The 18379-nt window shown below is 39.4% G+C and overlaps 1 protein-coding gene across 1 annotated transcript in view; it reads right to left on the bottom strand.

Annotated features, from left to right (window-relative positions):
• Positions 1-7992: 7992 nt before the first annotated feature.
• The window catches only part of grik5 (glutamate receptor, ionotropic, kainate 5), a 75564-nt gene continuing 65177 nt past the window's right edge, over positions 7993-18379 (bottom strand). The window contains exons 15-21 of the mRNA XM_053680653.1: positions 16317-16426; positions 15574-15747; positions 15138-15303; positions 13663-13888; positions 11969-12097; positions 11602-11723; positions 7993-10919 (exon numbers count right to left, since the gene is read on the bottom strand). Of these exons, the coding sequence (XP_053536628.1) occupies positions 10314-10919; positions 11602-11723; positions 11969-12097; positions 13663-13888; positions 15138-15303; positions 15574-15747; positions 16317-16426 (1533 nt within the window). The 3' untranslated portion in view covers positions 7993-10313. The remainder of the gene's footprint in view (positions 10920-11601; positions 11724-11968; positions 12098-13662; positions 13889-15137; positions 15304-15573; positions 15748-16316; positions 16427-18379) is intronic.

Below are 18379 nucleotides of genomic sequence, written 5' to 3'. Positions count from 1 at the left end.
GAAGATAGTTCCAATTTACACCAAGAAGATCCAGGAGATTTAACCCAGTAGCAAAGTTTATGGATTTGCACAGCCCAGTGATAGAATTGAAAATTGGGTAATGCAAGTCCTCCACTAAGTCTACATCGCTGCAATAAAGATTTACGAACCCTTGGTGGCTTCCCACCCCAAATAAACTTACTAATTATCTTATCCGATTAATCAAAGAATGATTTTGGCAGAAAAAGAGGAACTTGTTGGAACAAGAAAAGAAACTTCGGTAATATATTCATTTTGACGACATTGATCCTGCCAATTAGAGAAAGGGGGAGGTTACCCCAACTCTGAATGCTGGATTTAACCTTTGAGATAAGGGGAGTGAAATTAGCTGATAAAAGATTAGATAAAGAACGTGTCACGTTGATACCTAGGTATTTAAAACCTGACCGAATAAATCGAAAAGGTAGATCTGACTGTTGGAGAGAAAATGCTGCAGTATTGACGGGAAAACAGTCGCTTATTTTTTTAACTACAATATGTGCAGTAAACAGAATTGTGCAATAATTACAAAAGAACAAAAGAACTAAATTCTTATGTGTGCAACAATGTGTGTGGGGGGAGGAGGCCTGGCAGGCAGTATGTGTTCCAGTTCATCAGAAAGTTGTTCAGTAAGTTTGAGGTCAGGGGTTTGTGCAGACAACTCATGTTCTTCCACTTCACCTTGGCAAATCATGTCTTTATGGACCTCACGTTGTGCACAGGGGCATTGTCATGCAAGAAAAAGTTTGGGCCCCTTAAAACTTCACTATAGTGAAGGGAAATTGTAATGCTACAGCATACGAAGACTTTCTATGCAACTGCATGGTTCCAATTTTGGGCTTAGTGGTTAGAACGTTCGACTCACATTGACTCAATTGGGGGTTCAATTCCTGCTGCTGCCCTGTGTGTGTAGAGTTTGCATGTTCTCCCTGTGCTGCGGGGTTTTCCTCCCCAGACCAAAGACGTGCATGGTAGGCTGATTGGCATGTTCAAAGTGTCCGTAGTGTATGAATGGGTGTGTGAATGTGTATGTGATTGTGCCCTGGGATGGATTGACACCCTGTCCAGGGTGTACCCCATCTTGTGCCTGATGCTCCCTGGGATAGGCTCCAGGTTCCCTGTGACCCTGTAGGATAAGCGGTAAAGAAAATGGATGGATGGATGAAACACTTCGGGAAGAACCACATGTGCGTATGATGGTCAGGTGTCCAAATACTTTTGTATGTGCAATAGGGGCTGATTGGAGGGGCAATAGGCATGATGGAGAGGGCAAAATGAAAACCCTTTTTATTGTATGTTATGTATACAACATGTTAAATGTTAACTCTGTGGGAGGGTATGCGGGTATCAAATCAGGTCTGGAGGCTTCATACTTTTTTTTTCAAACAAAATGTTGGTGTCCATTTTGGATTGTTGCAACATATATTTTTTAGGTAAATTGTGAAATTGAATTATGTTTTCCTTTGTCATATAAAGACAGTGTATTAGATACTTGCACTGTTCTGTGTATTTGCCAGTAATGCCCAATAGAGTATTTGGTAATGCCCTGCAGTCACTGATCAGGCAGTGCTCTCTACTGGCCAAACGCAGGTTTACACAGTCACAGCATTTTCACCAAATACAACAAACAAATGGTATTACTTTTTATTTTGCCACACTGAAAAGCTAAACCATTGCATTGCTGTTATGTTACTTGTAATCCTTAGTGAAATATCAGCAGGAGATTGCTTTTGAAGAATTAACTGTTGAATTTGTGTCAGTCAGAACAGATTTGACCTTGGTAAACCTTTTTATAATTTCCCAGTACTGCTGCATGATATCTAAAAGAAAATCTAAGGCTGTATACCCAGCTAACAATTTTAGTCTAGCAGAATGTTTTCTGAACATATGGTTTTATGAACTTTTAAAGTGGGTTCAAAGATTTTTTTTCACTGCAGAAAATCTCAGCAAGTGCATCTTGAATATAGGTTGATTTTCTCGTTCTGAATATAGGTTTATTATGTTTATTTCTGAAGATTATGATTAAGTTCCTAAATTGTTTAATTTTACTGGCATTAAATTGAATTTCTTTCTTCCTAAAAAAAAAAGAAGAAGAAGACAGCTTCAACTCAAGAAACTGTATATCTAACCATTATTATGTCAGATGTTTGTTTGTTTTTTAATTGCAGGAACATTATTCTTTGAATATTACAACCTAACCTTCTTAGAACCAGTTGAATATTTAAAATTACTACTGATTACTATATCTTTGTTAGCTGTAGACATCCCAGAAGAATTCTAAAGAACACTTCAAAGTTCAATTTGTGTCAGATGTGACTGTAATTTCCTGTTGCATTGTGGTTCACTTTGATCAGTGCAGTGCATGTAATACATGAGTGTCTGTTTTGTCACATTGTAGATCTGCAGCTGATTTGTGAAAGCCCCTAAAACAAGAACATGTACAGGAATATGTATGAATATACAGTGCTGTGCAAATGGTTTAGGCTCCCTAATTTTTAATACAAATTTTGTCTTATATCTTTATTTTATGACTTCTGTATTATTGGGTCATTATTGGAAAAAAAAAAGATTTCCAAATATTACTTTTCCAACACAATTTTAATATTACAGGAAAATGTTTCTATGTCATTAAAGAAAGTAATGTATTACATAACAGACCACTTTTCAGGGGGACCCCTTTTCTGTTTTTCTTGAAAAACAGAAGTAATTTCTACAGTCAATATCTCCAGACGAACTGTGACTGATCTGCAAAGCTGTTTAGAAAAACTTACCGGTCAATTTCCTTATAAAACTGCACAAAGTGTTGATGGTACGGATGCAAATTTAAAGGCTGCCAAATATTAACTTTTCTGTTTTTATAGCAGATTTTTGTGTGTAGAAATGTTTAATAATATAATTTTTTAAAAATAACATTTGATTTATAGCATTTCTATAAATGTGCCCAAGACTTTAACACTGTCACAGCAAACCCGTGACAACAATTCCCATCCTGCACTGCGGCCTACAAACATGGCCGCAATGGACTACACACACATGTTCACCTTCTCCCAAACACTAGCCAGACACATCTGTTCCCAATCACACTCACAATCACACGACACTATTAAAGATACTGCTCATTCACAATGTCTTTGTGAAATAATATGCACAGTTGCATTGTCTGTCATTTCCAAGCCTTGAGACCATGTTTGTTTATTCCGGTTTTGATCTAGTTCTCGTTACTCATTTTCGATTCTTGCCTTGCCTCGTTTATGCCTGTATGTTGATCGCCTGACCCCTTGCCTGTTATTCCGACCACACTATTGTCTCACTATTTAGATTTATCTGCCTGCCTCTCTTCAATAAAGCTCTTAACTGCGATTGCATCCATCCTAAACCTTCTTTACGTGGATTTCGTGACAGATTTCTTCACCCAACATGGTTACAGCAGGAACACGGAGGAGACGTCTCCTAATGAAAACCAAGCAAACCATCCCAGCTGTGAATTCGATCCAGTTTCCGCAGTGGAGGAGAAATGATCACCCGGAGCTGTTTGATGGTTTGTCACATGATCCTGAATTTTTTCTTGTGGACTACCAGATGTACTTTTTCAGCCTAACGGCCCCTAAGCCCGGCGAGAAGCAATGGCTAGGGTTCCTGTTGTCCTGGTTTTGCGGCCCAGCACACCTGCTGAGCTCCAGCCAGAGGTCAATGTGGTGACCTCAGAGCTCCAGCTTGAGACCCACAAGGAGCTCTCACCTACCGAGCTCCAGCCAGAGGTCAATGTGGCAACCTCAGCCCCAGAGTTTCAGCCTGAGACCCATGAGGTGGTCTCCGCTCCAGAGCTCCAGCATAAAGTCAAGTTCCTGCTAGAGGTCAACGAGGTGACCCCCCCCAAGCCATGTTCATGTCTGAAGTCGAAGAGCTCTCAAGCCAAGTTCCCATTAGAGGTCGAAGAGAAGACCATTCAAGCCAATTTCCTGTCCGAGGTCGAAGAGACGGCCTCTAAAGCAAAGTTCCTGTCAAAGGTCGAAAAGACGACCTATCAAGCCAAGTCCCTGTCAGAGGTCGAGGGGACGACCTTTCAAGCCAAGTTCCTGTCCCAGGTCGAAGACACGGCCAAACTAAGCTCTGCTCATGCCAAGTTCCTGTCCCAGGTTGAAGCCGACATCATGACCAGTCTCTGCTCATGCCTGAAACCGACATCACAACCAAGCAAGTTATGCTCCCGCCAGAGTCTGTTGATATGAACAACCAAGATCTCCTCATGCCTGAAACCGACGTCACAACCAACCAAGTTCTGCTCATGCCTGAGTCTGCTGACACGGACGACCGAGTTCTACTCATGCCTGAAGCAGACTTCATGACTAACCAAGTTCTCCTCATGTCTGAGACTGACGACGTAGCCAACCAAGTTCAGGCTGCAAAGTCGATGGAGAACGACGCTCAGACTCTCTGCGTGACTGAGGATGCCACTCAACCACCCTGTTCTACTGGGGAAGTTTCTCCACCTCCCATTGCAGCAAAAAGCTCTGTTTTGCTTCCCTATGCTGCCGTGGAAGCCACTACGCCATAATTCGCTGAGGATGTCGCTCTGCCCTCCTGCTCCGCTGAGGACACCGCTCCATCTCCCGGTTCACGTGAAGACGTTTTGCCCAGAGGGCCGGGAGGGGGTGGGGGATGGTGGTGTTCTGTCATGTCACAGCAAACCAGTGACTACATTTCCCATTCTGCACTGCGGCCTACAAATATGGCCGCCATGGACTACACACACATGTTCACCTTCTCCGGAACACTAGTCAGACACATCTATTCCCAATCACACCACACTATAAAAGAGACTGTTCATTCACCATGTATTTGCGAAGTAATATTCGCGGTTGCATTGTTTCTGTCATTTTCAAGCCTTGATATCGTGTTTGTTTATTCTGGTTTTGACCTAGCTCTCGTTACTCGTTTTCGATTCTTGCCTTGCCTCGTTTATGCCTTTATGTTGATCCTTGCCTGTTATTTCGACCATGCTATTGTCTCATGAATTGGATTTATCTGCCTGCCTCTCTTCAATAAAGCTCTTAACTGCGATTGCATCCGTCTTAAACCTTCTTTACGTGGAGTTCGTGTCAAACACAACACTGTATAGTTGTATAATGTAACTCCAAGCAATGCGATGGACTGGCATCCCATCCAAAGTATATTCCTGCCTTGTGGCCAGCTTTCCCAAGATAGGCTGTGGATCGAACACTATGCTGACCAGGATAAAGTGTTTACTGAATGTGAATAAATGAATGTAACCCTAAGAGTTGTGCACTTTAAAACTTTTTTTTTCCCTCATATATAATTTAATGAGTATATTAAGCATACTCCTCTAGTTAATATAATTTTTTTATTAAGCATACTCTTCTAGAGGATTCAGAGGAATATGTCCTGAAGCCTAATTTTTGCTTTGTTTTTAATAAATGAATTTCCTTCCACGCAGCATGGGGTTCACCGAGGCAACAGGTTGAGAAGGTCAGCCAGACTTGTCTAATCCCAGCCACAGATTCCAGTTCCTCTTGGGAAATACCAAGTTGGCCCCAAGCCAATTGTGAGATATAATCTCTCCAGCTGGTCCTCAGTCTGCCCTGGGGTGTCCGTCCAGTGGGACATGACTGATCACAGAATATAGAGGAGCAGCAGCTCTACTCATAGTTTCTCCAGGATTTCCAACCTTCTCACCGTATCAGAGACAGTAAGTTTGCAGAGAAACCTTATTTCCACCATCTGTACTCACAACCTTATTCTTCCTGTCACTACACACAGCTCATGACCATAGGTTGAGGAGAGGGATGTAGATTTATCGGTAAACAGAGGGGGGGGGTTCCCTAAGAAACTTAGCTCCTGATTCAATACTACAGTCTGCTGCAGTCCCTATTGATCCATGCTCTCTGTTTCCATCACCTAAAACTTAAACTCTTCCACTATGGGCCAGGTATTTCCTCAAAACACACCATCTGGGTATTATATTTCATGTTTTTTTTCACAGATGTGTTTGCTTTTAGCTGTGCCACAGAATCTTAAAAAGATTCTGCAAAAAGTAACCTAACATTCTCAAACTGTGAAACTCTGGAATATTTTGGAACAGAGTTAAGCTTGGAAAACCTTTTTATAATATCCCAATATAAGGCTGCATACCCAGCTAATAATTTTACTTTAGTAGAATGTTTTCTGAACGTATGGTTTTAGGAACCTTCAAAGTTAAAATCTCAAGAAGTGCATCATGAATATAGGTGAATATTTCTTATTCTGGTATTTTTATGAAACAAACGTAGGGTTATTAAGCTTATTTATGAAGATTATTACTAACTTCCTAAATTGTTTTTTTATTTTATTTTATTTAACTTCAAGTTTGAAGCTATTTAAAATTTCTACAAATTTTAAAACAGACCATTTCTGAAAATTGCAGTATCATTATTCTTTAAATATTACAACCTAAACTTCTTAGAACTTGTTGATGTAAACATCCATCCATTTTCCATGCCACTTATCCTACACAAGATCACGGGGAGCCTGGAGCCTATCCCAGGGAACTCAGGGAACAAGGCGAGGGACACCCTGGATGGGATGCCAAGCCATCAAAGGGCACAATCACACACACATTCACACACCACAGACAATTTGGAAATGCCAACCAGCCTCCACTGTCTTTGGACTGGGTGAAGAAACCAAAGTAGATGGAGTGTAGGTAGAACATGCAGTCTCCAGGCACAAAGGGCAGAGGTGGGAATCGAACGCTCAAACCCGGAGGTGTGAGGCAAACATGATAACCACTAAGCCACTGTGCCCCCCACACTTCTAACCATTTTTTTAAGTATCTCTTTACAGGATATTTCAACACAGTTCAATTTCCAACTAACCAGAACTACCACAGTGACAACCAGATTAATCATATCAAGAAAAAAAGGGGTTTGACTTACCATCATGTACATTTCCTGAAATGTTAGCACACAGACTGACACTATTTTGCTGTTAGAAAATTGCCCCAAACCATTTGAACATTGCAAGCCTTTGCTTGTGTAAGATAAAACAATAGATGCCACTGTCTATCTGAAGCATTGATTAACAATAGGCTAATGACAAACTAATGTGAACAGCTGATTTAATTTCTAAACCCTTCTGTCAAACCAGACATCGTATATGCAATTGATAGAAAGCATTCTAATTACTAGTCGAAATGCTGTTCATGAATTAATTTTAGGAAAAATGCAGGTTTAGGACCTTGAATCCCAGTGTGCAAACCGGGTGCATTTAATTAAGAGGCATCTATTTAAGAGGTATCAATCTTGGTCTAGCAAAGACGATCAACCAGAATGCAGTGTTGGAGGAAAATTGCAATTACTTCAGTGTTTATTCTAGTCTAACGGTTTCTTAAACCATGAAAACCCAAAGTAGTTAAAAGAAAGAAGATATGGTATTGAATATACTGTATTACCACCTTGGCCTTGATCATATTAGCATTCAATTTAGTATTACTATATTTAAATGTACTTAAGTCCACTTATTAAGTGTTGATTTTGTAAACAAAATCAGATCACTCGCTAAAGATGACCTGAGAAGAAACTGAAAATACTGTCAGTAGAGAGTGAATGAAGAATGGACAGTCTCTGTCTCCTAGCAACAACATCCTGTTCTTAGCTGGTGTTGTTCAGTCCTGTGAGTAGAGCAGGCATCAGAAACCCCTTGATTACTAAAAATATATAATACCACATATACTGTACATCACAGTGATTTTATACTTCATGGTTTCATTCCGAAATTATGTCGAATTTAAAGTATTGTTGCCCACTGGAATGCATGAAAATTATGACTCAGAAAATAGTCACAAATAATTGGTGAGAAAAACTTCTTTTTTTTTTTTAAATAGAAGGACATATTTGCCTGTGTGAAAACACACACCAAACAAGATATACGACCCTCAGGTTGTAACAATCTTTATGTCAATTTAGACCCAAATCCTCAGAATCCCCTTCAAAAATACACACAAACCCCAATATCATTAAAGACTGATTGATGTATTCTTTATTCCAAAGAAATCTGTTTGTCTATAGTTTTAACATCAGGTGGTCACTCAGTAGCAGACCCTCATCCCTACACTTAAATTTTGACCCCCTCATATACAACCCAAATGACTCCTCCACTTCAGTAGAAGTACTTATAATAACAACAATATAATCATATTAATATTCATGACCATCTTTTGATAAACCATTGCACAGTAGTAGAAATTTGAAAAAAGAACATAGAGCAGAGAAATTTAAAACATAGAATGGTTTGATTCCCCTTGGATCTCTTTAGGAATGTATGGTTTCTGTACTATCCTTAACCTGCCATTAACTCTTACGTGTTAAATTTAATTTGTTATGATGACAGGGAAAAAAATATATGCATGTCTGTAGAGATTGAATTACAACAGCTCATTTGTTGTTGTTTGAAATGCCACTATCAGGCAGTAGGAGATATGACAACCAGCTGACCAGCTATGACTATCATGTACATCATGTTTGCTGCTTATACAAGAGTGGTCCAATACACTCAGGCACTAGTTATTTCATTTATACCTACATGCATTGGCCGTTTTATCAGGTAGATCCACAGGTAGGTCACTTTGTAGGTATACAATTACTTGGTGTATATCATTACACCATCACAATACTTACTAACAAGCCAGATTCCATGTCAGTGTCATGGCAGACCATCTACATAATACCTTATTAGCAGTGATCCTGTGGTTGCACCTTTTCACTGATGGGCAAGTAAAGAGAGCCTGACGAACTGTGGACTGTATTCAGTAACTGTATATTTACAAAGTCATCTATATGGTAGCTGGTCATTTTATCTCTAAAGGCCTGAATACACTAAAGCTTACATACGGTCTGATTTTGCACTCATTCTAGTAAGATCGTGTGAGTAAAGTAATACACTTTATCCCAACATGATGTACTATAAAGCAGTAATTAATGGCATTATCCTTTACACTACCATTCTGTTTAAAATAAGGTTTAGATGCTACTAAGGACTTGCCATGAACATTTCTTGGTTTAGGAAATAATTCCACTCTCATTAGCATTTGCTTGCTTCCCTTAAGAGGATAACAGGGTCAGTTTATAGCAAGAGTGTGTAAATTAATAGAGTAATTAAAACGGGGGAAAAGAGAGCAAAACGATGAACTTGTAAAAATATCAAATGTGGTCAAAAGGAAAAGGCAGAGGTTACGAAATTATGAAACAAATGTACCAGTACTGTTAACTTTGCATTGATGTGTAATACACATTTGGCAAAATCAGTTTAACCTCAAATCATAATTCCCCACAAACACTCCAAGAAAAGAAAAAAGAAAAACAATTCACTCCAGTTGAGGGGTAGGTACGATAGTGTTTTTCGGTGAAACCATGTTAACTATCACTTCAAGTATAAAACAGACCAAAAAAACAAATAACTGAATAGTCAAGCTGATCTACCAGAACCATACATCAGCTCTACTGGCTCTATTGCATTGATAAACAGTATCAGAGTTTACCTTTGCATCCTTCTCAAACTAAACTGTTGACCCTTGTGCATAATCTTCAGGATGTTGTTGCAATAATAACAAAGGAATAGCTCATCATGTCTCCTGAGTGTATTCAGGCCTTAACATACAATTAATCCATCTTAATAACGGTCCATAATTTATAAAATACCTGTAGTTCTTTACCTTTTCATTTTTAACCTAGCAAAAGTAAGCCTGGGGAATTAAACAAGGTAGACGGAAAATAAAAATAACAACATTAATAATGATAAACCTAGTAAAGAAAAAAACTGAGAGAATGGATCAGTCTATTTGGAGTGTCCCTTCAATTTTTTTTCAGATTGTAGTACATTTAACATAGATTAAACATCCTCTTTTGATGGTGTGTGCTCTCATTTAGGAGAAGCCAGAAAGTTCAGCTCGAGGGAGTCTTTGTGCCAGGGAGCTGCAGTTCAGGGGGAGGTGAAGTATCTCTGCATTACACATTCATCCTCAGCTTCCAATGTCACTGCAGTATGAAAAGAGACCACCATTTTGTTTCTTTTTATGTGATACGTCTATAGTGATTTCCAGACATCTAAAATAGCAAATCCAGACATGACAAAACACAGAGGAGGAAGTGGGAGGACCAGACTCCAGTGAAAACATTCAAGTCCCTCTTCTACATTTTGTCATCCTGATCCACATGTTGAATTGTCCTTGCAGAGCAGTATGTCCCCAATCTGTCCGTTCCTGAACTCCTCCCTCTGTCTCTGTCTCTCTCCCTCTCATTCTCTCAGTCCTGGCCTCCCAGTAGGTCTGTATTTGCGGTGCTCTGAGGGGGTGGGAGTGCACAGGCTCTCGGAGGAGGGGAGTGGCCTCTTCGGCGCGGGCTAGGCCCGCCACCCCCCTCGCTGTCTGTGTTGGAGGAGGAGCGTGGCGGGGGCGGAGCTAGGCGAGGCAGCGGTGCCGAGGATGGAGGGATACGGGAGCACGAGGTTGTACGTAGGCTCTGTATGCGCCGGCACTCCTGGCAAATTCGTACATGAGTGCAGCCTCGTGGTAGAGGCACAGTCACTGCAGGGGGGCCTAGAGGCCCTGCGGGTGTACTCTTGGCCCCCAGAGGCTCCTCTAAGAGACGCTGAGGTCCAGGACCAAGCTCTGAGGGGCCTCCTGCACCTCCAGAGCCTCCTGTTAAAGGCCCAGCACCACTGTAGAGCTTGCCATTGCTGAGGCGCATCTCTCTGACCAGGCGCAGGGGACGTGAGGCCCCCAAGCTGAGGCGGGCCGGGTGTCGCAGGGCTAAAGAGCTTGATAGAGGCCGACGTCGGCGCAAACGAGAGCTCTTCTTACATGACACAGCATTCCGAAACTCGTTCAACATCTCCTGACACACAGACACCTGTGAAAGAGAGAATGGTAGGAAAGCAAATGCATGAAAGTTAATAATAATCTATGAACCTACTAACATCAACAAAAAAATTGCTAGTGTAGGCTTCAGTCAAATACATACTTCCTTCTGGAGGAAACACTGTCGTTAAAGCTGTTCTTTACTGCACATATACAGGATTATTGCATTTTAGAAACACTTCTGTTTTTTATATTTAATTTTATGAGTAGTCTAAAAATATGTGATTTTATTCAAACTCATTTTAAGGAAGGAACAAAGGGGTTACCTGTCCCAGAAGTAGTTTTAAGACTTACTGTATGTTATGTGAATAAAAGTAGAATATGATATTAAAGGTTAAAAAACCATAATGTAAGCAAAAAAATATCTAGAAATAATTGTTTTATGGTAACATCTTTTCACACTGAGTCTAAATAGAGTCAAATTGTTAGGTGCCTAGAGATTCCTGCCCTATAAAAGCTTATGCCTATAAAACAGGAATCTTTAAAGGTTTTCTGTAAGGTTTTCTTTGCAAAGTTCCATAATTGTTTTAAAGAGTGTAGTACTGTACACACTCCCAACCAAATAACCTACCCATTATGCTACACAATGCCAATTACTGTACACACAAGTACCGTACATGCAATGGTGACTGGCTGTGGTAGCCTCCATTTGGGTTTGAAGGGAGAAATCATACCTCATCTGTTTCAGCAGAGCGCCGTGTGGACCACACAAACTCCATCACTGACACAAACACAGCAATGATCAATCCACAGATCAATACCACAAAGATCCCACCAATATTCTCCATTCCTAGACCTGCAATACATAAAGACACACACACTTTATTAAACATACACATCCTTTCTTACACACAACACAAATGTTGGCTGGAACCAGAAAAATACCCGGATAGCTTTTCTTTGAATCGACACCCCAGCATGCACACACATTATTTATTCCTGTTATGCTTAGAGCCAAGACCTGAATGAATTATAGAGAAGCATATTGACATTAAGCAAGGATTTCTCCTGATCCACAAAATAATGTGAGAATGGTCATACCTTTAGCTCTGTGGTCCTCCTCTTTGGGGCACTGCCCTCCCTCCCACCACCTTCTCTTCAAAATCTCCAGCCTATTATTTTCTTGCAGCTGCAGAACAGCCAGACTGATCTCATCCCTGAAGGGAGAGCCTGAGAAAAAGAGGGAGAGTGTGTGATAGAGAGTGATGGCAATATGACATATAAAACACATTCCTGAGATAAATAGAAATATAGTATTTGTTTTGTTTTCCAGTCCTGGCCTTCCTGGCATGATTCCATCTTTGTCTCACTCTATTTATGAATATGTGAATAGTAGATTGGCTTGGATGCCTTTACCCCTGGTTGCACAGAGCAGAAAAATTGTCACCTGTGCAAGGTGAAATTCATTTGGTTATGTTTGTGCCAATACATTGACAATACATTTTGTGGGTGTGCAATTTTTTGTTGGAATTCTGAGATGAGGACTCTGAGATTCCACTCAGTTCTGTTTATCTCCTCTGACTCAGAAATAAAATGTTTCTATGCACACACCACATGGCATAAAGAAAATACACTGACCACTATGATAGATAGTAAATAGCCAGAAAATTTTAACATCATTCAGGGGCTTGTTTGAAGATGAGAAAGATAAATTCTTCGATTTGAAATAATGAAGATAATGAGATAATGAAACTACACTTGTTTATATATTGATAGATACAGTCCCATCCAAAAGCAGAGCGCTATCTATGGGAGAAAAGCAAGCCATTTTGAAGCTGGGACAAGATGGAAAATTGCAAAAGCATTGGACACAGCCAATACAACAATTTGGAATGTCTCGAAAAAGAAAGAAGCCACTAGTGTACTAACAACTAGACATGGAATACGTAGGCCCAGGAAAACAACAGCAGTTGATGACAGAAACATTGTGAGATCTTTGAAGAAAACTCCAAAAACAACAGTTAGTGTCATCAGAAATATAGAGGCAGAAATATAGAGGTCATACTACAAGATACAATGAATTCAGAATTCTACAGAAACAACTGCCAATTTACACAGTAATGCATACAGTCTACAATTGGGAGCAACTTCATCATGCTGCAAAACAATTGCCCAAAAACACACTGCCAAAACAACAAAGGACTTAATCAGGGGGGGAAACGGAAGGTTTTAGACTGGCAAAGTCAATCACCCGACTGTAATTCAGCTGAGCAGCATTTCACCCCCTGAAGAGGAGGCTGAATGTGCAAACAAATATTACGTGTTATTTACTTTACTACTAGAACTATCTGTTCTAATACTTTTGCTAATATTTTTGCTAACCTAAAATCGTGTGGTCTGACACCAAAGGTGTCATGTTATAAGTTGTTTAACACATCTAGATGTAAATATCAGGAAACAAAAGCTGAAAGCTGAAATTAACTATTGTCTATTGTATATTCATCTTTTGATCTTAAACCCAAATGTATTCAGTATATTGCAAAAACAAAAGAATTGGCCTTGCCATTTCAACACATTTGGTTACAACTTTTGTTTTTATTTATATATGTTTTTAATATATTTTTGTAATGCCAGCATGATGTGATCATACAATACATTTTCAAGGCTTAGGCTTAGGCTGTAAACTGTCTTAGCATCAGTGCATCCTGCACAAAAGATTAACAAACAGCCCCATTAACCTCCAATTTAACTTGCACTCATTGAATATGTCCCTACAGTGTTTCTCTCTCTCTCACCAAGAGGCATGCCAATGCCATAGCCCTTGGTGTCCAGCAGTCCCCCAATCTGTGTGAGATTGCAGTTGAGACTGCGGTGGTACTCATTCATGGTGCTCTCCAGAAGAAAGGCATATTTAGAGTTCAGTACACGAGCAATGCCTTCCTCTGTGCTCTTCACAAACACACTGGGCTGCTTGGAGTACATGTAGTTCCACATGCGCTGGTATGTCTGGTAACGCGAGTTCTGGAACGGAGACAGAGATGAAAAGTAATTGTGACAGACATTTGTCCTTGTCACTGTTCTGGCAACTTTGCACTTTTTTGAAACAGTCCTTAGCTTGTTGATACATGATACACGGGAACTTTTTTAACAACGCATTTTTTATCCTTTTGAAGAGGAAAGAAGAAATGAAGAGTGAAGTTTTACATACACTGGGCCTCATTTTTCAATCTTTCATAAAGTTGTGTGAAAATGTTTTCATGGGTCTGCCACCAGATTTGCAAAAGTTTTGGTGACTTTAAAAGAAAAAAAAATCATAAAAAGCTCACAGAAACAACAAAATGCTAAAAAAAAAAACTAAAAAAAAAAAACGCACCCTCAATGTAAGTTAATTCTTGTAGTAATGCGATTTCAGCATACAGACTATGTTCTCCTTTTACAGGGTGCCTTTTTTTTTGTCCTAATTAAATAGGTAGTCTTATCTTTTAATTTAATAGTTCATTATTTTATGGATTTAGTTTAGATTGCAGTCTTTCAATTCATTTATATAAACTGACTGAGTTCCTCAAAAGGTTCAGAAAAATTGTGTGTAATTGAAATACATTTTAAATGCCAATTAAATAATTTGAAGCCTATTAATTGAGGTTCGCATTAGTTAGTCTACTACAACATGTTTGTGAACTAACTGGATTTTCATAAATACCACATTTTTTGTGTGTAAATGCTCTTGTGAATGATTTCTGAGTAAATTCATTCATATCCAGTGTGATAATTGAGGCCCAATGTGTGTTAATAATGTAATAGATATTAGAATCAGTTTGTTTCCAGCTTGTTTATGCGTGTGTGTTGTCTGAAGTAGTTACTGAACAGAATTTCACTGTATGAAATGAGATTGAACTGAGCTGTTCCAAATGGAATAAAAAAAGTTTCTTAATCTAAATGCCAAGCATTAAATCCCAGCTGAGTTTGCAGTTATCTGGATACAAATATAGTTTAAACAGAAATTCTGTATCATACACAATCAGAGACAACAACACAAACACACACAGAATGTCAAGGCCTTACACAAGCAAACAAGACCTGCTACAACAACACACTGTGCCAAGAGTGACTCAAATCAACAAACAAAATACAACACTCCTTCAAACACCAGCATATGCCAACTCAAACAGAAACATCGCCTGATACACGCTTACCATACGGACAGCGGATGTGTGGTGTGGTTGTTGGTATTAAATAGAGAGAGTGTGTTTGAGAATCATATGGATCGTACCATGAAGAAGGTCATGGTACTCCCACCATGTATAGTGCCATACTGAATGTTGGTTTGGTCTGCCAGGTCATCGGGTGACTCGATGGGGACCTCCATCCTCTGCACTGTCAGAAATGCAGCCAGATTGGCTGTATACGAGGAGATGATGATCAGAGTGAATGCCCACCTGAGAGGAAAAGAGACAGAGAGAGAGAAAAGTATATATGAAGGAATGAATGATTAGAAAGCAAAACAATTTTGACATTTATTATACCTAACTATATTAGTATAATTAACATTTATAATATTTAACCTTAAATACACTGAAACTCTGATTGGAAAGAAATTAATTAAATGTCATGCTGTTGCAAGCACCTACACACACACACACACACACACACACACACACACACACACACACACACACACACACACACACACACACACACACACTAACCAGACTCCGCTAACACAGCGTGTAGACAGAGCTTTAGGCATGATTTCTGATCCCTGCTGCATGAAGCCTCCCACTGGAAACCACAGGCTGTTTCCTAGTGTGTACTGGTTCTCCAGCAGGTCCCGGCGTTCCCGCAAGCACGGGTGAGGGTTATACCACTCATAAGGGCTTAACCTAAGATGCACACAGAGAAACACACAAAGTGTGACCTATATGTGAATATAATGTCTCTTTTCTTGCTTCCAAGCTATCCATCAGTAAACACAATGCTTAAAATAGAGCTGGAGTCTGGCAGATTTTTTTTTTCCAATCACTCAATTTGGCTGCCTCTTCTTATAGGACAAGAGCATTTGATTGACATTGCAAATGACTAGCCACAGACAGTTAATTTTGTGTGATAGATATATTCCGTTAGTTGTGGCCAGTTAAATGTGTAATAAATGTAAGATGGGCCGTAGGCGGAGTGTCTGAGGCTGAGACTTGTGATTGATTGACTGTGGTTCACAGAGTAGCAACTTATCAGGAGTGTTTTATGGTTACATGAAGCATTCTGTAGCATAGTTACAGTTATAATATTAGATATCAGATATATATCAGTGCTCAACTCTGAGACATGCCACACAAACAGAGCACTGAAAACTAGAGGTTACAAAACACATAAACAACTATCTCTGACTATGAGGTGGGGTATGTGTGAGCGAGTGTGGGAATGTGTAGGTGTATGTGTGTGTGTGTTTGTGTACCTAGCAGCGAGGAAAAGCACACAGCTGACAGCCAGGTAGGCCAACAGCATGAAAAGCCAAACGGCCGGAGAGAAGGGATCCAGGAATGAGAAATAACCCGGCTTTCGACCCTAAAGAGGAGAAACAAGAGGAAGATACTTTATTAAACACAGTATAAATAAAAAATAAATGAGAAATATACATATATACTGTATACATACATCACAGCTAGGCAATGTGTACTGGTAAAGCAGTATTCAGAAGCTTAAATGACACCTTTTATGACAAAACTGACATATCAGGGCTCAACCTTAACTCTTTTTACTTTGTAGCACTGGTGCTCCCAACTTTAAAAAGTTAGGCGCACCACAACTACAATTAATCATCTTCATTTATTAATGTCTACAGGAGGTTTATGCATGACCTGTGTATTTTCAGTTCTTTAGCTACTAAAAACTCTGTTTAAACTATATATTAATGTATTTCATTTCTGTCTGTCATGTGTTTGAGTTCAGTTCAATTTCAGTCACTTTCCATTTCTTGTTACTTTTCTCTCTCCTGCGGTTAAAACATACATGAGAGATGATGAATTTCAGCAAGCACTACTCTATTTTTAAAAAAAAAATTTTCATACCATCTGATATTCATTCATGTTCATTTTTCCGATAAAACGTGTTTAAGACAAGGAGACAATAATCCATTTACTCGCGCTTCTTGCGGCAGTTTTGAGTTGGCCCACGCTCTACCACACTCACGCACCGTAAAAAAAAAAAAAAGCATCAAAATAACATTTAATGTTGGAATTTGTGATTTAAAAAACACATAATTTGGAAGCCGAGACTTTCTTCAGACACAGCTGATTATGAATTCCGACCTTAAATGGTAGAGCGCATCACATACACACGATCCGCACAACACTAACCAACGTGTTGAGAATATGAAGCAGGTAACAGAATGCAGCGTGTGAGACAGGAGGGCGGTGTACAGCGCTGCACCGCGGTAAAGTTTGCGGTAAATTGCTACCAACTAGGTTTTATATGACACAATAAGTTTATATGAGTAATAAAAAGGTATGAGATTATAATAATATATATGCTATTTAAAAAAATCTAATACGTAATCCATACCGTATTCTAACAATGCAATACATTAGATATCCTGCGAAATAGACGACTATAATCTTGGTAGAATCTTACACAGTTATAAACCTAACTTTAACCTCGGTGCAGCGCTGATTGTGGAATCCAATTCTAAAAGAAAGACAGACTGCTTGACTTGTTGATTTTATTTGTTTGTCTCTGTGGATTAATTTACTCATTTGATCCGAGATGAAGCGAATGCATTACATTTGTGCGGTAATTTCCTGCATTATGAAGCCGAGCTTTGCGGGAATGCTTAAAATTAATGCGCAATCCCGTGCCGAAATTCAAGCCCTGGGAATGTTTGGAGGATAACAGTCAAATCTGCATTAAAGTTAGGAATGTAAAGATGAAGTTTAATTGGTTATGTGATGTAGAACGGTGGACCGGTTACTGTATCAGCTCACAGTAGGCACATACTGTGCAGTAATATTTTCAATCGCATAAATGCTCCCAAATATATTTTGAGTTTGCACAGATAGTTGCAATTTCGCGCCGTGCATATATACAAACCCTATATCATAACCTACATATATACAGGTATTCAAATAAATGGTTATTCAAACAGGCATCAGCTGTCATAAACACTGCTTTTATCAATTCCAATGACCTGAGTCGAGTAACACTGACTACGTTTACATGGACAGCAGTAATATAATTATTGACCTTATTTTGAATAAGACAATATATGATTAAGGTGTTTCATGAGTTGCTTTTAGAATATTCATTTAATGTTCCCGTTTTACATGTTATAGAACATAGATCGATTAACAGCACACGTCATTACGTCCCCACGTCACGCAGTCCGACGTTCCCTCCAGAATTTCACGTATCGACATACAGTTCATCTTCGTTATGGTACCGTATACAGTTTTGGGTGTTTCATATTTCTGATTTTACAAAAGGTTCAAGTGCAGTTAATTATTCGTCATGCTGTACGTGCTA

Source organism: Ictalurus punctatus, chromosome 1 (genome assembly GCF_001660625.3).
Source record: "Ictalurus punctatus breed USDA103 chromosome 1, Coco_2.0, whole genome shotgun sequence".
Classification (NCBI taxonomy): domain Eukaryota; kingdom Metazoa; phylum Chordata; class Actinopteri; order Siluriformes; family Ictaluridae; genus Ictalurus; species Ictalurus punctatus.
This window is presented reverse-complemented; position numbering and strand designations above follow the sequence as displayed.